We start from the raw sequence: 21,373 nt of genomic DNA, 5'->3' as shown, positions 1-21,373 counted from the left end.
CGCGCCATTGGGCGACTCCCATGTCCACCGACGATGATCTTTTTCATGAAAAGAGAGCTCCCATGAAAGAGGCGAGCGGCGGACAACGGCCCGGCAAGACGATTGCCATTCTCATTCCGCTCCCCTAGTCCAAATCTTCCAATGCTGTAACCCTCTTCTGTGGCCTTCCCTAGTTCTGCGTTGAAGTCTCCAACAACGAATTTTTAGGGCTTCCCGTTGCGAATTACTTCCTCCAGCTCCTCGTAAAACGCGTCCAATTCGGAATCATCAGCTGCTGATATTGGCGAGTAGCACTTGCTGATACTGATAGGTTTTTGGCGGAAGCGAAGAATGGGCAGACGAGGTGACAGGACCTCGTGAGATTCGACAAGATGGACGACAGAAGGGTGCACAACAAAACCAACACCGCCTACATTTCGCGACGGAACCTTCTCTCCACGAATGACGAGTGTACCGTCATTCATCTGTCGTACGTCGCTCCTTCTGCACTTGGTCTCCTGCAGAGCAATCACGTGAAATTTGATGCGTTCTGCAGCTCCGAGAAGGGCATGCAGATCAACGTCTGTAGAAACTGTTCTCGTGTTGTAAGTACACAGTCTGAGACAGTCTCCATGGCGAGTCGTGCGTGTATCGCCTTGGTCCATAATCAATGACGTCCTGAGCAACCTGAGATTTGATCGCCTCTCACCGGGTGCCATACCATCCGACGTCTGAGACGGAAGGGCCCAGTGTGCAGGGTGCTGAGGCAGTGAATATGCTGGAGTGGCAAAGAGACTTTTCCCCAAACTAAGCAGCCATGCCACGGCGAGCTTAGCTTTCACCACAGGTCGTCGCCCAACCTATATGGATCAGAGAACCACCTTGCGACATTTTGCCAAGACGGTGAATCTTAGCAGTGGTTTACTTTTAGCTAGGCTTCCGATTCCGAGAAGTAGGAATGTCGGATGAGTCGGACTCCTTCTCAGCCTGGGAGACCCTGCCGGAGGACGAACCTCCGCTGTGCATCGCAGTTCGACGCCCAGTGTCACCTCCACGCCACTATGAGGCGGTAAACCGTTGTGGAGGTTTCGTCATATTATGTCCTTTAATCAGTATTCAAAGATATTTAATAGATTTAGAATAAAAATAAAATAAATATTTCAACACCAATATTTCAACAACATTTCAGGAAATTTGTTTCTTCTACTACATAGTGTTTCATCGCTTTCGTCAACTTATTTGCCATTCGTTCCTTGGCTAATTGGCTTTGGCTTGAAACACAAGAAAATTCCAATATGTTGAATTGGTAGCAACTGAAAAGGCATGAACGTTGGAGGAAGAGAAGAAGACGAAGAAGAAGACGAGGAGGAGGAGGAGGAAGAAGAAGGGAGGTGGGAGTGGTGGTATTTAAGAGGGTCGTGCCCCATCACCATGCTTGACCTTGATAAAGAGTAATTTATTAACACCCAAACCTACATTCTCCAAATACAAAAGTTGAACGCCTACATCGATCGCACAGGAGGACAGCAGGCCGAGATCGCCGCCCCCTGTTTATAGGCGGGATCTCGTTCCTTCCATCCTAGCCCTTCAGCCACTCCCTGCGCTTTCTGGACGGAAAGGTGATCAAGACTCAGGAAGATATTTGGCGTACTGGTGTATACCTCCAATGCTTACGTCTGATAGTTCCAAAAATATTTATAATAGTGTCGTTCAAAAAACTGGAAGCGAGTTATGCAGGGACTCAATAACTAGCACTCTCTTACGTCGTTTCCCTTTGATTTCACTTCATGCAAGGTTGCACATTACTTTAATGTTTCATTACCTTTAGTGTCGCCATTACCTTGTTTTTCTTCTGACACAGAAAATATTTTCTAACATTTCTAGTCATTTTTGTAAACTACTTCGTCATACCTCTGCTTTCACGTCCCTCACAGGTAACTTGTAAATCTTGGATAGATAATTCTTGATGTTCCGTTTCGACATCCTGATAAAATATATGTTAAATAGGGAGATTCGCTAGCTGCTGATTCATATGACACTCACTCCGTCATCAAAGCTACTTAGAAAAAGAATTAAATAGAATAATTAAGTTATTTAAAATAAGAACTGTGTCACCTGCAATCCACTTCAAATTTGACGCAGTTTTTCGGTAATCGGCTCCTGCCCACAAGATGGGTAGAGGCAACGACTAACCAGAAATTGGGAAGAAAAGTGAACCCTTGTCGACTTCCAGGCTGCCATAGACGGGATAGGCGCGTCGACATTCCGTCTGTACCTTAAAGATTAATTGCTATATAGTGCTTTAATCAGTAATGTTACAAAAATTACAAGGCAAGGTCATAGAACAAGCTAAGAGAAAGAAATATAAAAGTGAACGTTCACTTATTCATCTATTTTCTTCTTCCACACATATGCAAAATTTTATCACCGCGAACAAATGCGAACACAAGGATGAGGAAGCAGCCGAACTCGTTGATCGGTTCGAGTCAGCTCCATGAAATTAAGCGAAAAAAGTCTTAAGATGCTACGAAATAAAAGCATTCACACGAAAGGATCTATCACAGCTCAGAGTGCTGTGATAGGCTCATAGTCGAACTACGCTTCAGAGAGTTTCTCAAAACGCGTTTGATTTCATTGTCGTAATCTTTCCACTCGTGTATGATACGAATAGCAGAGTCCAGCTTCGGTTCCTTCGTCATAGGATTGTTACACTGAATTACGATAGCAAACTAGATAACATGAGAAAAAAAACTGCAGTTTACGCGAAAAAACCTACAAGATCGATGGTCTTTGCTTCGCTTTTACTTGCATCATCACACCACGTCTCACACCATAACCATTCTTGCGGCAATGACTTAATTTTCACCTGATGGATCATGTTGTTAGGAAGATCCTGGAAAAACTTCGAAACTATGTAGAGATGGGGATCCGTCGTTGAACATATAGAGGATTCTGAAACAAACCTGGTCAAGATTGGATAAGCTGTTCGGATCACTGCTGAGGCCTTGATACTGCCCTCGAAGACGGTCTCCAGCAGCAATTTGGCGGAACTTTTGTAAATCAATGACGAAAAGAGCGCTATAAACAGGGACATTTGGAAGAATAATCTGAACTGGTAATTCCCACCTAATATGATATCGCCTCCCCGCTAAGTGGCTTGCCCAGTAGCCTTGCTTCCAAAATCGGAAACCGTCCATCTCCTTGCGACTGTCGCAGAAAGGCACATAGCTAAAAGTGCCATATATAATAATATGTAAGGACATTTTTCTCCTCAACGCTATGCAGCGGAGACGAAGACCTACACTCCTGTCCCGCCCATGAAGCTACTAATCACGAAGCGATGAGGCGATCTCTTTTATTTCTACCGAAAACTAAGCATACATAGGCCTGTCGCATTGTGAGAAGTATTGAGGATTGATGGTGTAAGGGAGCGTTAGATGGACCTCAAGAAACTCGAAACACCGTTGAGAGAGACCACCAACAAGATCGCCTGACGCGCCGTTGAGGGCTCAGCGGGATACCGCTCAAAGATCTCACCAACGTCACACGCGAAACTTAAAAAATTTTGTGTGACGAAAGGGGGAGGAAAGAACAGAAACTATCCTGGAGCTCGCATGATCAGTGAAGACAGGCAACTACGTGAGTGTATAAATAATATCAAATAATTGACATTTGTACAAATCTATGCTCTCTTAACTCTCCAACTCTTCAAATTTTAGGTTGATAAGAAAGCCTTGTCAGTTCTGTATTCTTTCTTTTTTTTTATTCAGCGTACAATAGAAATCAATCAACAATATAATCGATTTGAGGCGGGGGTAGTGCAATCGGTAAGATGTTTCGCTGTTTCTGCAGGACCGACCGGAGGTTCGAATCCGTCCTAGTCCCTACCAACCCTTTCATCCCTTCGAGGTCGACAAATTGATACCAGACTTGTCTGGGAGGATAAGAACACTTGACTTGGCACATCGGCTAGTCCCTGCAATTCAATGTAAAGGTCAGGTACGCGTGCGTAAACCTCAAACGATTCTGAATCGAAACGAATGTGATGGTGCATCTCCAGCGATTAGTTAACGCCAGAACTTGTATCTTTTATTCTTTCGCCTCTGTTAGCCACTACAGCGCCAACTAATGAGCAGGTTATCAATCCCTTCTTCCGGGACTGAGAGGTTTGGAGATTGAAGAAGTTACCGACTGTCTTACTAATGCCACCGAGCTTCAATGAAGGTTTTCTTAACTAAGGATAAATGATAATCAGAGGGGGCTATGTCAGGAAAACAGAAGGAAATCAATCAACAATATAATCGATTTGGGGCGGAGGTAGTGCAAGGGATGGGCTGCTGTGTCACGTCCTAGCTCTTCGATTCTTTGATAGGTCTGTTTAGCCATATGGGGCCTCGTGTTATTATGAAGGAGATGCGCCAAAGCTCCTCTCAGCCGACTTTCTCGAACAGCTCCCGCAAGTTTCTAGAGCTGGGTAGCGTAAATGAGAGCGGTGACTGTGTATCTAGGCGGGAGCAGCTCGTGATACAACATTCGCCTCGAATCCCAGGGCAGCCGAGGAAGACAGTTTTTTGACAGGAGTTGTTTTGGAAGATGGTGTTTCCTCGTTCTTCTAAGGGCAATTTTTGCGCTGAAATTTCCAACTATGAACTTGTAGAAGACATAATCCTCTCTGTAGAACTTTTCCAGGTCCATATAGAAAGCTTCAACTTTTTCTTCCTCTTAGGTTGATGTTGGAGCGTAAGCGACGAAGTTAGTCATGGTTGGTATTGGTCCACATCTTATCCGTGAACGTTCGATACGACAGTTGCTCGAAAGAGAAATGTTCACTGCCATATCCATATTGATTCCAAGATTCCTTCCGGAGTCAGGACACTGCATAACACCATTTTCCTAGCACATCGGATTGCTGTTCTAGACCCATCTTCGCATTTGCGTCGATTCGGACAATGACCACCTGCTGGATTGGTATTTTACACACCAATGCATCGAGTTCATTCATAGAAGGCGTCTTCATTACTGTCCTCAGCCGTTTTCGTAGGTGTGTGAGCACTTACGACCCAGAGTATATAGTGTTTACGTCCTCTGCAATCCCTCAGTCGTACAAAGGCCCATCGAGACGACGTTGAGCCAAATTCCTCCACCAGGTTGTTGTAATCGTTCCTCACAGCTATCGCGCAGCCACTTTGTTCTTATCAGCATTGCCGCAGCATATAGTGTAACTTTTGATGTTGATGACGGGCCGTTCTCTCATGCGTGTTTCCTGCAGTGCAGGAAAAGGCACACAGGGATATCGTAGAATTCTGGATAGAGCGGCTTGTTAGAGTTTACTCGATAGTGTTCGGCAGTTCAGCGTGACGAAACGAATGGTTGTTGCCAAAGATTCTATGCTTCCTTAGGCAGTTGACCTGTCAGGTTATGGGCTTTGGCGATGTGCTGGACGACAGCACCTTTTCGCAATGTAAGGGAATCTTTTGCCATATAGCAGTGCTGGTTATATAGCTCGCACGTTCCCAAAATATATGTTTATTTATATGGAGGGGAACGATCAAGAACTATCCGTGTGATGTCCCGCCGCGTATCCAAGAGGTTAACGAACGTCGATAATTGCAACGAACGGTTGCTGACAGTGTCATGATCGCTGCAGCGGCATCGTAGCTCTTCTTGCGCTATTGCTGATGACCCACCCACACGGCTCTCTCTGCCCATTTCGGAGCATCTGCAGCTGTTAGGATGTACTTTTCTCGCCCGTCTACGCTTCTCGAATCGATCAAAAAACGAAAAGTGCTTGGGTTAGAAATTGTTTGAAACTTGAGATGAAGTTGCTTATGAAGTTTATATAAGTGAAATGCACTAAGAAATGTAGGTGAAAGTGTTTATAATCCCGTTCTTAATTGTTAAATGGAAACCAACCATCCATCAATGGAAATACAGGAGATAGTTCAAAAAGTGTTCCATTGATCGGTGTTATGTTATATTTCTTCACTTTTTTGCTTTCCAGGCATTTTTTCCATTATCTATCCAATTAAAACTGGCAACCAACGTCTTATGAGGCGCAACTAATGTCTCGCGAAAATGAATCGTACTTAGCGGCGTATCTCGAAGATATAGAGGTGTCTGTTCGCCACTCCTACACCTAACCAGTCGTATTGAGCTTATGCAGAAAATAATCATAATGAAGTCATAAAAAGCTGTAAAAAGTAGAAAGGAGTAGAAAAATTATATGAAGTTTTAGTGAATAAATTGTACAAACAAATATTAGAATATTTAACGAGCGCTCTATGTAAATAGGGGCGGGTGTAGTGTAGCGGTTAGAAGTTCTGCTTCCTGCACGATCGATCGGAGGTTCGAATACACCCTAGTGCTTACCTTCAACCCTTCGGAGTCGATAAATTGGTACTAGACTTGTCTGGGAGGATAAAAACACTGACTTGACACATCAGCTAGCCACCGCAAGTCATTGTATAGGCCAGTTACACGTTCGTAAATCTCGACTGGTATTCTACAATTTATATTAGTTAATACTAAGTAATATTTTGCCGTGCTTATCATGAAATTCTTCATTCACTATTGCCCACCGCACACTTCCTTACGACCCCCTTCTCTTGAAACATCCTCCCTTTACGATCCCCAATAGAAAAATGCCATCACATACTTGACTCCGCGCACGTGGTATATAACCTGCACTGTTATGTGGCGAAAGGTTACCTTACATTGCAAAAACGTGCTGTCGCCCAGCACATCGCCTAAGCACAGAACTTCAAAGGTCAACTGCCTAACGGGAACATAGGACCTTTAGCAACAACAATTCGCATCGTCACGCCGAACCGCCGAACATTATCGAGTAACTCCAACAAATTGCCCTGTCTAGGCTTCGGCGACATCTCTGTGTCCCACTTGCTGCACTGCAGGAGAGATCAGCCCGCCATCAACGTCGAAAATTACACCATATACTCCGACGATGCTCATGAGAAGAAAGTAGGTGGCTATGCGATGGCTGTGAGGAACGGTTAAAATAACCTGGTGGAGGACTTTGGCTCAACGTCGTCTAGATGCGCTTTTGTACGACTGCGGGATCGCAGACGATGTAAACCTGGATCATAAGTGCCTACGCACCTACGGAGACTGAGAACAACACTAAGGACCCCTTCTTTGATGAACTCAGTTGATGTCGAAAATACCCAGCCAACAGGTGTTCATCGTCGGAATCGATGCAAGTGCGAAGATGAAGCAACAATCCGACGTGCTCGGAAAATGGTATTATCCGCCGGAGCGCACGTCGGATAGTCGTGACCGTCTGATCGACCTATGTGAAGAGGCGGGTCCCATCATCACTTCCGTGTTTGAGAGGAATCGTCGATACTGTCAAACCTTTTAACGCCTGAAGAGCAGCAGAAGTGGAATATGAAGTCTCTTAAACTTCAGCTCGGCTACGTTTTGACGAGGGATATTCCTCAGTCGAATATCCAGAGCTGTTTGGGATGTTGCATTTAAATCTGACCACGTTTCAGTTACTTTCAGCTCTAAGATACGGTTCCACAGGAGATTTTCGGTTGAGGAGGAACCAAGGAGTTCCTCCTCAACCGAAAATCAACATGGCAGGTATGAAAGATGAGGAATGCAGAACGAATTTCCTCCGTGTGTCTATTCATTCTCTAATATTAGGTTGAGGTACGGACAACAAAGAAGCTCAGCGGTGCGGATTCCTTCACAAAGTGCATCCAAAACACTTCCGGTTGAAATGCTGAGGAAGGAGTTTGTCTTCACATCTGCGGAAACAAAATCCACCTAAAATTCTGCATGCGTTGCCCGCAGCACCGGCGATTTCAACCAGGAAAAGCGTCTAAAAAGGAGGTTGTGTCGTTAGCCGCAAAAGACCGTGATAATGAGTAGATGTTTAGAGCGAAGGAGTCTGAAAAGGCAACAAGAACCCGCGGAAAGCTTATGCTTTATTAAAGCAGCATAGCGGCAAGATGAAAAGATGATCTTTTGTCCATAACACTGCCAATGGAGTGGCTGTCGGTGAAGCAACCCTCCTAATTTGGAGGTATCACTTCAAGACTGCTGAACCGGCAAGCGCTGTCAGCTCCTTAATTTGGGTAGGTTATCACAAACGTGATAATGCTTAATTTAGTCAATTATTGCTTTTCTTGTCTTATAACAATGTCTGTCTGTTCGATGATTCATGACATAACTTGAGATAACGCTGTCTGGCGGCCGAATTTATAGTTCTTAGCCTCGTAGCTGCAAAAAATGATTCATTTCGACAAAGATGTTTACAAGTCAATCGAGGGTTTCTTTGTGTTCGTATGTGCAGGACATCATAACAGTCTACTCCGCCCTCAATGTACCGTGTAAATACCCGCAAATAGTTCATTGTGCAATTTTTCTGATTCTTCACTTCTCAATGTTGTTTATCCTTTGCTTCCTCTCCTTTTCTTAACATGTATCACTTACCATTATTATTGTTACTGTTCTTGTTTTAATTACCCATGTTTGGGGAGTGCCGAATAAAGCTGCTAAGTTGTATCCCGCGGGGCACATCGAACGAGACTGTCAACTGCCGAAGTCCAACACAAGTATCCAATACAAGTAACCAATACACACGTTGATAGACCGGTTAAAGAGGAACCACCGACTGAGTCGGAGGTTCTGGCCTGTAGCCAAAGGATGAAAAATGGAAAATCTGGTGGAGACGATGGGATTAGCGCAGAACTGGTGGAATATCTTTCTCCATCTGGGATTCGTGAGATGACAAAAATCATCCGCTCAATATGGATAGACGAAAAAACACCTGACTCGTGGAGACACGCTATCATAATTCCCCTCCACAAGAAACTACCCATCACGGACCATTGGAATTATCGAGGAATCTCTTTGCTGCTGTGTTAGGTACAAGGTATTGGAGCGGATTAACCTGGATCGACTTATTAAACATCGCGAGAAAACGACAAACAAACTGGCTTTCGTCCTGGCCGATCTACGATTGACCAGTTCGCGTGAGGAGAGTGATCGAAATCTGGCAGCGACCTTCGAAGCCGAATTTCTATGTGCTCCGCTCCGTTGGAGTACCAAGAAAGTTCATTCGCTTGCTTGATGACATGAACTACTGCTGCAGTTCGACTACCATCCAGATGTACATCACCGTTTGATGTGGTAAGCGGAGTAAGTCAGGCACGGGGAAGCGGCAGAACCTGTTCAACTTCGCTATCGATGACACCAAGAGCAATCGATCAGTGTCCTGCCGACACTTCAGGGTGCCCCTTGACTGATCTCGAGTACGCCGAGAATGTTCTTATACTCGTGGAAAACAGTACAAAGCTTCCAAATGTTGTCTACATTATGTCGAAGCTGGCGGCAGCCTATGAACTACGTCTATGCCCTGATAAATACAAGCAGATGTGTGTCTCTTCGAGACCTCGAACGGGAATCAGGGTGGACGGGCAACCGATCGAACTCATCGATTAATTCTGTTATCTGGGCTGTACGTTAAAGAACAACGGCAGCTACGAGAAAGATATTCAGCAAAGATGCGGTAAGGCCGCTTCTGTATTCAACTCCTTGAAGAAATACCTGTGGTCGACCTCCATCACCAACAAAATCAAGCTGCGAGTCTACCTATCCTCAATTCCCAAAATCTTGATATACGGATCGGAGACTTGGTGATGGAGAGACTTTATTGCACGTAACGAAAGCTGCTTAGACAGCGATTTGGCTACTTTTGCCTAGGGTATGCTAGCCTGAAGCGCTTCATGTGGAAATCGACGTGGTACACCGGCGGATGACACGTGGATGACATCAACATCTTGCACCGCCATCGAAAGTGGCTACAGAAAATCGTCTTCGCTTCTTTGTTCATATATTAATTAGACCGGCAGATCGCCTTGTTCAACGAGTTCTAAGGAGTTTGTCGGGTTCAAGCTGGAAGAGGTCACCTTGCCGAAAACGGAAGTTCCGGAGTGAGGTGGTGTGTATATTGTGTATGTATATGTATTTATGCAAGTATTTGAGTATATGTACATGTATTCACTTAATCGGCGGGCAATTGTTACGGCCCAACGCGGCTATGTGGATCTTCGCCGGGGTGGTCGTCCTTATAGCATAACCGAGCCCATCCTGTTTGATCTTCAGCTAGAGTTCGCAGAGAATTTACCACAAACGGCTGAACTTCACATCTCGGCTGAACTGCCTGTCAACGCCAAGTGTCCTTAGATCTTCCACTACCGTCCAAAACTTTCTTTTACGAACAGGAAGTCTTTTCCAATTAGGATCTGGAAGCATTTGGAAAAAACGATCAGACGGTCTCCTCATAATGTGACCAAAGAAACGAAGACAGTTCTCTTGACGAAGATGGAATGACTACTTCAAAAGGCCGGGCAAGATGTTGACTTTTCCACGTTATCTGCCGGTACACCATGTCCACTTCCGAGTAAAACTTCGTTACGGTATACCAACGACCAAAGGTAGCCTAGCAGTCGTCTAAACAGCTTTCTCTCCATACAGTCAAACTTTTCCGTCGCCATCACCAGCGCTGCCCAGGTCTCCGATCCGTATATCATGGCGGATTGCGGATAGGCAGCTTGTAGCTTGACGATGACGGTCGACCACAGGCAGTTGGTCAACGAGTTGAATGCCGAGTTAGCTTTGTTGCAGCTTCGCTGAATATCTCTCTCGTAGTTGCCATCGTTTCTCAGCATACAACCCAAATAAAAGAACACATCCACGAGTTCGATAGGTTGTCCATCCACCCTGATTCCCGCTGACGGTCTCTAGGAGACCCACATTCTCCTTCAAATACCGTTTCAAATATCACTCCCCCCCCCAAAAAAAAAAAAAAAAAAACACACACACACACTTACCTGATCAGTCGTCGATCGACTTAGGGGCTAGAACGACGACTAGACTAGGAGCGGGTTTGCTCGTCACGGTTCATTTATGTTCAAACATTATTGCTTTCTATGACGCCGAATCGCCAGAGGAGTCAGCTATCCAAAGTGTGAGATGCCTGACAGACTATGCTTGGGCCGCAATAACCATTCCAGCTATAGAATATAAATTGCTCTGAGAGGGCGGAGTCAGTGTTGAAATTTTGAAGTTTGTAAATAAAAGTCAATTCAACATCATTCCAAAGAGCGTCTTTTTATGAGAAGAACTGGCTGTTTGAGGTACTGAAAAAATTCATAGAGGGTGCAAAAATATGTTTTGTGAAAACGAAATTTTCTCCAATTTGGTCAATCGAAAACCATGGCCAACTGTCATCCGATGTTAACTCATGCACCTAACTCACTTCTCGTAAAGGAAGAAGAGTTCTAAGCAAGTACCGAATCGCGAGACTTAAGCGTTCATTCTATGGCGTTGACAGCTGTTCAAAAATTGGACCAAATAACGAAATAGAGTAATGCTGTAAGTCTGACACTGGAAAAACTAGACATTTTCAAAGCTAGAAACTTAAAATATAAACTATTGTCAAGTACAAGTTGTTCGCTGAAACATTTCCAAGGAGATTTCTCACAGCTAGGAAGGTACGGCTTTTTATTACTCTTCGATGGGGCACTTTCGTCGAAAATGTAAAATGTATATCTGTATGCGAATGTGTATGTGTATGTATGTGTATATGTATGTGTATGTACGTATGTATGCATGTATGTTGTAGATGGAGACAATTGGAAGCCAACGATTCACTTAAACGCCAAGCTTAAACGAAGGTAGGAAAATTTCCAGTGATTTGTAAAAGATCAAATCGACGATCCCTTCCTAAAAATTGCTCCGTTCTTCGTTTCTGCGTGATCTCATCCAGAGATAAAAAAATTCTTTTCCACATACCTCATAATTCAATATAAAAAGGAATGCGTAGCGTCAAAAAGATTAAAAAAGCTTCAGACGTCAACTATACTTCCATTCCAAAAAAAGCAATCTTATGACATTTAAAAAGCAAAAATTAATTTAAAAATCCAGAACCATGAATGACTTAATAGGACACGGGACCATCGGAAAATTTGAAGACTTTCCTACGTTGATGCTATCTTTAGATCTCAATGAAAACCAACCCGTATGGTGCTCCTTCTAGATCGTAGTTCATTAGCTCGATGAGATCTGCGCGAACAACCTGATCAGCATCCACAAATATTATCTTCTGCAGATCGAGAGGAAAAAGGACGTCAAGAAAAAGAATCTGACATGATTAAAACCAATTATTAAAAGTGGCTGCTTTAATACATACAAATATCACCTTATAACCCCACATAATCCTGTGTTTTTCCTTTTGTTGATACAACCAACGAGGCCACTTGTACTCTACCAATGCATATTCGAAACCGTATTCATCTGATAACAGAGGAAGATCTTTCTGAAGGAAAAAAAGGATTCAAAATAGGATATTCATACAGATCTCTGAACAATGTCTAACAGGACCTTAAACTGAGGTGAGAGGTAGTTCTTGAGTAGCCAGAACTTTACTGGATTCTTAGTGTGCTTCATCACAGATAACATCATGATGTTCAAAAATCTCTCGTATAAATGACCGGATGCCAGAGAGAACACATTGATCGTGTTATGTTTTTCGCTTCTCAGGCTGCAAATAATAATGGAAGTCGAATAAGCCGAGGTGAAATCTATGAATTTCAGTATTCTACAAGTCTTTGTAGTCACGCTGCACATTGTTCCTGTTAGTTTTTGTAGCTCTTCAATTAGTGGGATGAAATTTTGTTGTTGCAATCATGAAGCTAAACGCAAGTGACGCATAACGTAAGTAATTAAAGGTGGAATCCGGAAAAATTTTTGATGTTCACTTCAATGGAAGAAAAATTCCGGAAGCTGATTGATTAAACTGGGTGTTCATGATTCATCTGTTCTTGAATTTGTATGTATGCTTTGGGTTTTTGCTATGATATTTGCAAACTATTCACTTCCGTAGAAGAAGAAACATTGAAAACTCCTCCGGATGCTGTTCTTGATTCACTATACTACTCGACTATCGCTAAATCAAAATGAAGAAAAAAACTACTTCAACGATTACATTCATTTGGATTAACTCATTTTCGAAGCTTTACTGAACTTTTGGACAATTTAGGACTGGCCGCGAATTAAAGGCCGTTTCTCGCATGAAGGTATAAATCTTCTCATCGATCATTTTGCTTTTACGATTTTGATTCCAACACCCTTTAGATGCAGTAAAACCTTATCAATTGGGGCTTCCATTTTAATATGACGACCTGTCTGTAGACACCGACTTTATCGCTTGATGAGTTTGTGGGCACTCTCTGCCTAGGCTTAGTAAAAACATGGCAATCAGTGTTTTTATATGTTGATCATAAATTTGATGACAATTATAAGTAGTTACGAGCTTAGTTGGCACATCTTCACTGATCTTGCGAGCTCCAGCAACACCTTCAAGCGTTCCTTTCACACTTATATATACGTAAATTTTCTGAGCGAAACATTTACGATGTCATTGATAAGGATGCGGCTAAATTCTTAGTTGGTACACCCGCTCTGCAAGCAAACATATCGGCCCACTTTATTGGCAGCCTTGAAAACATTTTGCATTTGTTAGGAACCATTCTAACTTCCACCTTTTTCCTGATTGCCGAGTTTTTTTTTTCGCAGCTTTTCCCAAAAATGACCTATGAATCAAAATACATCAAAATACTGACTTGAGGGAGTTTCGAGAAAAAAGGACAGCCCAGAGCTTCCAAGTAATAGTAGACAGCTGTGTTTCGAAGCTTCTCTGCTAAATATAAACACGCGCATTGTCCGTTACCATTCACGTTGTTCCGACTTCGTTATTGACTTTAATCAAGATAACAGTTCCAGCAACTCTCACCCTGGAATGCAACCTCGCTGCAGTACCGTAGTCAAAAACATCAACCGCGCAAGGAAAGAGTATAACTTCCGTCGTTAACCCTAGATTAACTTGCTTGCAGGAGTGAGACATAGACCTTAAAGAAACATCTTGGGCGTAACGACATTTTTCTTTTTTGAGAGTCGAGGAGAATATCCATCTTTGAGCTGCAAAGCCATGCGGCCGCTGCTGTCATTCATGTCACCCAGTTCCTGAAACACAGAGGTAAGAGAAAAGCGCTTAGCGTACCTCCTTCACGGCAACGAAACCCCCGCATCGCAAAGGAGACATATCACAAACTGTAATATAAGGCGCAGACTTGTACGTTTGACGTGCATGACGCGCATTCCCATGAACAACCAAGAATCATCGCACTCCAAACTTGAGTGATTGAACCGATCCACTGCATTGACTGCGAAGCGCTCAAAGCCATACTCACACAGGCGTAATTTCCTGATAGTGTGCGATCGAAGTCGCGAAAAGAACTATGGCGAGAGATTACCAGAAACAAAATTAGGCGAAGAATCTATGAGACAATGTCTAAGGCAATGATCAAGACCCCTTTAGAATGCACTGAACTGGAAGAAGGTAAACACTAAGATAATCGATGATGATCGAGTTGGTGCGTCGACGTCAGAGAGCTATAAAATGGGATGCGACGGGTCCACCGGCGTCGCAGAGCTGTAAAATGAGGTGCAACGGGTCCTACGGCGTTGGAACCGTGCGCAATAACTTTGTATGGATGTCGCGAAAGGTAAATTATACATTGCAACGGTTTCATTTTTTATCCATGGCCACTGCACGTGTTGCACTGCACCTCTATGACTCCTCCACGTGTCTATTTCCTTGCACGTTTGCCTCAACCTGGTAACATGCCTTCTTCAAAAAGTGGAAACACCCACACAAACAGCTGCTTAAATAGTGCCTAACAGTTTACATGATCTGATGTAGAACTTATCTTTATCAGTACGATGATGTTGTTCACGTCATTTTACATGAAAATATCATTCTGTGATAATTGTTGGGATAAATCAGGAGGAAGACCCATACTTCTAGTAATGCTTTCAAATAGTATCTATATTATATTGGTATCGTAGGAATGTTTGAAGCTAGTGGTTGAATATTCTCCAAATGTAGAACTGACCCGTTTAGAAAGAAGACTACGAAATTTTTTGCCTTCAATTACAATAAAGATGAAGAAAGATTGTTAGAGGCACACAAGTCTAATTTCACAGAAAACGCCACTACTATTAATTTTCGTCGATCAATGAAGGCGAGCGAAGGAAACACACCAAAAAGTCTGAAGTCCGGCTTTAGCCGGACTTACAGGCTGGTTTTATATAAAAACTGGACCAATAATAATAGTTTTAGTGAAAATAATTATATATATATATATCGTCCTTAATAGGAGGGCTGATCTCATCGCCTGAAGCGATTACCCGCATCTTCGCCGAGGTATGCCGTCCTTGAACGCAGCTCTGCCCAACCTTCTCGATTTTCTGCGACAGCTTGCACAGAATCAATCCATTCGTCGCTATTCCATATTCTGCGAAACCTTAAGTCTCGCCTGAACTCCCTATCCACGACGAGTGTCCTCAGTTCCTCTTTCACCACCTCAGTCCGGAACTTCCGTTTTCGGCAAGGTGGCCTCTTCCAGCTTGAACCCGGCAAACTCCTCAGAACTCTTTAAACAAGACGATCTGCCGGTCTGATTAATATATGACCAAAGAAGCGAAGACGATTTACTTTAGCCACTTTCGATGGCGGTGCAAGATGTCGATGTTCCACGTGTCATGTCCACGCCGGTATACCATATCGGTTTCTGCGTAAAGATCCTCATTGTAGCATACACTAGGCCAAAAGTAGCAAAGTAGCCGTCTAAGCAGCTTTTCTTCCGAGCAATCAAGCCTCTCCATCACCGGTCCTGCATCAGTCTCCAGTTCCACCACAACGATGGGGCAAATTGCGGATAGGTAGAATCGCAGCTTGACTTCCTTCGTGACGGAGGTTGACCACGGCCATTTCGTTAATGAGTTAAACGCAGAGATGGCCTTAGCGAATAGTGCGGGTTGTATAGCTCTCACGTTCCCAAAATATATATTTATTTATATGGGGGGGAACGATCAAAAGGTATCCGTGTGATGTCCCGCCGCGTATCCAAGAGGTTAACGAACGTCGATAATTGCAACGAACGGTTGCTGACAGTGTCATGATCGCTGCAGCGGCATCGTAGCTCTTCTTGCGTTATTGCTGATGACCTACCCACACCGCTCTCTCCGCCCATTTCGGGGCATCTGCAGCTGTTAGGATGTACTTTTCTCGCCCGTCTACGCTTCTCGAATCGACCAAAAAACGAAAAGTGTTTAGGTTAGAAATTGTTTGAAACTTAAGATGAAGTTGCTTATGAAGTTTATATATAAGTTCTTCGAGGTCGACAAATTGATACCAGACTTGTCTGGGAGGATAAGAACACTTGACTTGGCACATCGGCTAGTCCCTGCAATTCAATGTAAAGGTCAGGTACGCGTGCGTAAACCTCAAACGATTCTGAATCGAAACGAATGTGATGGTGCATCTCCAGCGATTAGTTAACGCCAGAACCTGTATCTTTTATTCTTTCGCCTCTGTTAGCCACTACAGCGCCAACTAATGAGCAGGTTATCAATCCCTTCTTCCGGGACTGAGAGGTTTGGAGATTGAAGAAGTTACCGACTGTCTTACTAATGCCACCGAGCTTCAATGAAGGTTTTCTTAACTAAGGATAAATGATAATCAGAGGGGGCTATGTCAGGAAAACAGAAGGAAATCAATCAACAATATAATCGATTTGGGGCGGAGGTAGTGCAAGGGATGGGCTGCTGTGTCACGTCCTAGCTCTTCGATTCTTTGATAGGTCTGTTTAGCCATATGGGGCCTCGTGTTATTATGAAGGAGATGCGCCAAAGCTCCTCTCAGCCGACTTTCTCGAACAGCTCCCGCAAGTTTCTAGAGCTGGGTAGCGTAAATGAGAGCGGTGACTGTGTATCTAGGCGGGAGCAGCTCGTGATACAACATTCGCCTCGAATCCCAGGGCAGCCGAGGAAGACAGTTTTTTGACAGGAGTTGTTTTGGAAGATGGTGTTTCCTCGTTCTTCTAAGGGCAATTTTTGCGCTGAAATTTCCAACTATGAACTTGTAGAAGACATAATCCTCTCTGTAGAACTTTTCCAGGTCCATATAGAAAGCTTCAACTTTTTCTTCCTCTTAGGTTGATGTTGGAGCGTAAGCGACGAAGTTAGTCATGGTTGGTATTGGTCCACATCTTATCCGTGAACGTTCGATACGACAGTTGCTCGAAAGAGAAATGTTCACTGCCATATCCATATTGATTCCAAGATTCCTTCCGGAGTCAGGACACTGCATAACACCATTTTCCTAGCACATCGGATTGCTGTTCTAGACCCATCTTCGCATTTGCGTCGATTCGGACAATGACCACCTGCTGGATTGGTATTTTACACACCAATGCATCGAGTTCATTCATAGAAGGCGTCTTCATTACTGTCCTCAGCCGTTTTCGTAGGTGTGTGAGCACTTACGACCCAGAGTATATAGTGTTTACGTCCTCTGCAATCCCTCAGTCGTACAAAGGCCCATCGAGACGACGTTGAGCCAAATTCCTCCACCAGGTTGTTGTAATCGTTCCTCACAGCTATCGCGCAGCCACTTTGTTCTTATCAGCATTGCCGCAGCATATAGTGTAACTTTTGATGTTGATGACGGGCCGTTCTCTCATGCGTGTTTCCTGCAGTGCAGGAAAAGGCACACAGGGATATCGTAGAATTCTGGATAGAGCGGCTTGTTAGAGTTTACTCGATAGTGTTCGGCAGTTCAGCGTGACGAAACGAATGGTTGTTGCCAAAGATTCTATGCTTCCTTAGGCAGTTGACCTGTCAGGTTATGGGCTTTGGCGATGTGCTGGACGACAGCACCTTTTCGCAATGTAAGGGAATCTTTTGCCATATAGCAGTGCTGGTTATATAGCTCGCACGTTCCCAAAATATATGTTTATTTATATGGAGGGGAACGATCAAGAACTATCCGTGTGATGTCCCGCCGCGTATCCAAGAGGTTAACGAACGTCGATAATTGCAACGAACGGTTGCTGACAGTGTCATGATCGCTGCAGCGGCATCGTAGCTCTTCTTGCGCTATTGCTGATGACCCACCCACACGGCTCTCTCTGCCCATTTCGGAGCATCTGCAGCTGTTAGGATGTACTTTTCTCGCCCGTCTACGCTTCTCGAATCGATCAAAAAACGAAAAGTGCTTGGGTTAGAAATTGTTTGAAACTTGAGATGAAGTTGCTTATGAAGTTTATATAAGTGAAATGCACTAAGAAATGTAGGTGAAAGTGTTTATAATCCCGTTCTTAATTGTTAAATGGAAACCAACCATCCATCAATGGAAATACAGGAGATAGTTCAAAAAGTGTTCCATTGATCGGTGTTATGTTATATTTCTTCACTTTTTTGCTTTCCAGGCATTTTTTCCATTATCTATCCAATTAAAACTGGCAACCAACGTCTTATGAGGCGCAACTAATGTCTCGCGAAAATGAATCGTACTTAGCGGCGTATCTCGAAGATATAGAGGTGTCTGTTCGCCACTCCTACACCTAACCAGTCGTATTGAGCTTATGCAGAAAATAATCATAATGAAGTCATAAAAAGCTGTAAAAAGTAGAAAGGAGTAGAAAAATTATATGAAGTTTTAGTGAATAAATTGTACAAACAAATATTAGAATATTTAACGAGCGCTCTATGTAAATAGGGGCGGGTGTAGTGTAGCGGTTAGAAGTTCTGCTTCCTGCACGATCGATCGGAGGTTCGAATACACCCTAGTGCTTACCTTCAACCCTTCGGAGTCGATAAATTGGTACTAGACTTGTCTGGGAGGATAAAAACACTGACTTGACACATCAGCTAGCCACCGCAAGTCATTGTATAGGCCAGTTACACGTTCGTAAATCTCGAACGATTCTGAATTTAAGTAAACGTTGGGCGCATAACAAGCGGATTGATTAACGCCAGAAACTTTATCCTGTTATCCTTATCCTATGTAAATATCACATTTGCATAAGTAAAATATTTGACTAGGCATTAACCTAAATGGTTTTTCAGTTACACAACGGAACATAGCAAGGTCTAATGAGTGTTAATTTAAGCCTTTAATCCTAATCATTCAAAGATTGTGAAGATGTAGACGAACATCACTTCGTATAACTGTGACACTGAAAGTTTGTGACAGAAAATTGCCGAGTGCATTGTTGTTGCAGTTGAAATTTTAACATGAACTCGTTGAAAACACTGATTTATCATTTAATTAGATAGAAGAATCTACTTCTTCTTATTTCCCTATAATATGCGCTCAATTTCCCATGTTCAGTCGATTTCCACGGGTACCTTTTTCCCGCATCCATATAACGATATACATATAAGAACTGTTACTTCTCTAGCTAAATGACTCGGTTATGCAAAGAAACGTTAACTGGCGCTTCCTAGTTTACAGAGAGTCTTGTCTCATTGAAGTCACAAATTTTTGCGTTTCAACTAAGTTGGATTATAAGAATTTTGGAGCATAAATAATAAAAGACGCTACCTATGTCGTTTAATTGTTGTGCTTATACGAATGCTACATGTAGTGCTTGCCTAAGCTGTAAACAAGTTTAAGGAGGAAAATAAAGTCAGAGTTAGAAGCCCTACATGTGATGGTTGCCCTAAGCCCAATGCTTAAATTTTAGGATTCCTATGTTAGCAATTTCACACCTTCCTGTTCGACTTTACCATAGGTAACATAATGAGAACACTGGAGTATTGTCCTGTTGATATCGTTTCGGTACCATCAGAGCGTTCATTTGTCGAACTCGAGCACACCAAAGATATAGTTTATTCGTTTCGTCGTTGATATTGTGTAACGCATTGAGTCCTTCACAATGAGAAACATGAGGAGACGCAAGAGAACTTCTTCGAGAAATTCTGTTGGTATCAAGGTGGGCGAAAAAAGGTTTGAACTCGTAGACTTGTTTTTTGAATGGGTCACATGCAGCGAAATAGCATCACTATAAAACGGTTATAAAGCAAAAAATGAACTAAAGGCGTCGGCAGTCGCCTCCTTAACTAAAAGCAGTACCCGATTTCGACTATCATCGTCAGCAAAATCAAGATTTAAATTTATCTATTAACTATTTCTATCTTATTTCCATCTAGTTCTATCTTGAAGTGTAGGTTGGGTCAGAGGTATGAAAAGCTCAGTCTACGGAGAGGAACCTGCTTATATGGCTACTAGGTAACCTTTCGCAAAGGTATGCCATGTAACGAAGAATCAAAGAAAACACAGGAGGCGCATAAAACATGTACCTTTCATTTTAGTACCCATGAAAAAAATCTTCAGTCAATCTATAGTTTTTTTGGGACATAATTTCTAGGTTCTAAATACACGTAGAGCATGAGCTTCGACATGGTTATGGTCTCATCTCTGCGTCCGCGCGATCAAATTTAGGAACAATTGTTGTACACGTGATACAGATAGTGCGCAGTATACAACACTCACACAAAATATGAATCGGAATAATATCACAAACACTAACGTGTTACTGATAGTGTTCCAAACACCGGCGCTACCTTCATCATCGTTTGAAAGTAGACTTCTTTGCTCCATTCCATTCTTTTTTAGAACTCGAACACGAATGGTTCTACCAGAGAAGGAATCTGAAACATTTAAATGAAATTACTTCTCATCACTACTCGTTTTCAGCTTCGTAGCAACGTTTTCTTTTGCTTAAGGTCTTACAGAACAGAACGAATAACAGCCTTGACACAATTACATCACACAATGGAACCATCCGTTCCATGGCAGTGTCGACATATAGAAAGAAATGATGACACCTCACTAATAATCGTTCTGAGTCACCTTTACCGCATCAACATCAAACATCATAGCAATCAAAAGCATTTGAGGATTTGCTCTTGGTGGCCAGATAACATAAGGTTTTTCGGACCTAGAAGGTCAGCTGCTTGCATTCTCCCTATCGCGGAACCCTCGCGATCTTGTAACGCTAAATCGATTTTTGTAACGCAGACTGTCGGATCAATCGCGGACTGTAAGCCGCCGCACCAGAGCTCCCCCCGAGGGGTCCAGTCATCATGATAAGACGTCGGCGGCGCGGCGGCGTCTTCCCTGGTCCTTCACCCATCGGCCCCATGACGCAGTTTCCCTTATGCTCTCTTTCTCTTCAAATGTGTATTTCATTATATTCTCGGTGTTATTGGGGCGGCTCGTTTTATAGTTTATCGCAGCATTAGACTCTATCTCTATTTTATGCTTTAACTTATCACCTTGCCGTATCGTGTGCCTTTGTCGTATATTTGCCTTCTTGTTTGAATTACCCAAGTTTGAGGCGCTACGATAACACTTGTGTGAGCGGATGGCAACAAGAGGTCCGAAGACTACGATTACCTGCGCAGTGTCCAAAATCAGTTTAGTGCATCGGACCACTACGTTCTCGACGCCCGA

At 43.2% G+C, this 21,373-nt stretch overlaps 1 protein-coding gene across 3 annotated transcripts in view; it reads right to left on the bottom strand.

The window, feature by feature from the left end:
- Positions 1–203: 203 nt before the first annotated feature.
- Positions 204–21,373, bottom strand: part of RB195_024498 (uncharacterized protein) — a gene marked incomplete at both ends in the record, with an annotated part of 29,821 nt that continues 8,651 nt past the window's right edge. Inside the window, 12 exons of one of the 3 annotated variants that reach the window (XM_064212301.1) lie at positions 204–839; positions 1,891–1,963; positions 2,095–2,254; positions 2,525–2,534; positions 2,601–2,690; positions 2,756–2,872; positions 2,943–3,057; positions 3,106–3,207; positions 12,027–12,151; positions 12,209–12,325; positions 12,391–12,550; positions 20,448–20,568. In XM_064212301.1, the coding sequence (XP_064068180.1) occupies positions 204–839; positions 1,891–1,963; positions 2,095–2,254; positions 2,525–2,534; positions 2,601–2,690; positions 2,756–2,872; positions 2,943–3,057; positions 3,106–3,207; positions 12,027–12,151; positions 12,209–12,325; positions 12,391–12,550; positions 20,448–20,568 (1,826 nt within the window). The other 2 variants (XM_064212299.1, XM_064212300.1) reach the window with 2 other exon arrangements.

Source organism: Necator americanus, chromosome X (assembly GCF_031761385.1).
Source record: "Necator americanus strain Aroian chromosome X, whole genome shotgun sequence".
Classification (NCBI taxonomy): domain Eukaryota; kingdom Metazoa; phylum Nematoda; class Chromadorea; order Rhabditida; family Ancylostomatidae; genus Necator; species Necator americanus.
Note: the sequence above shows the minus strand (reverse complement) of the source record. Positions and strands in the feature narration are given on the sequence as shown.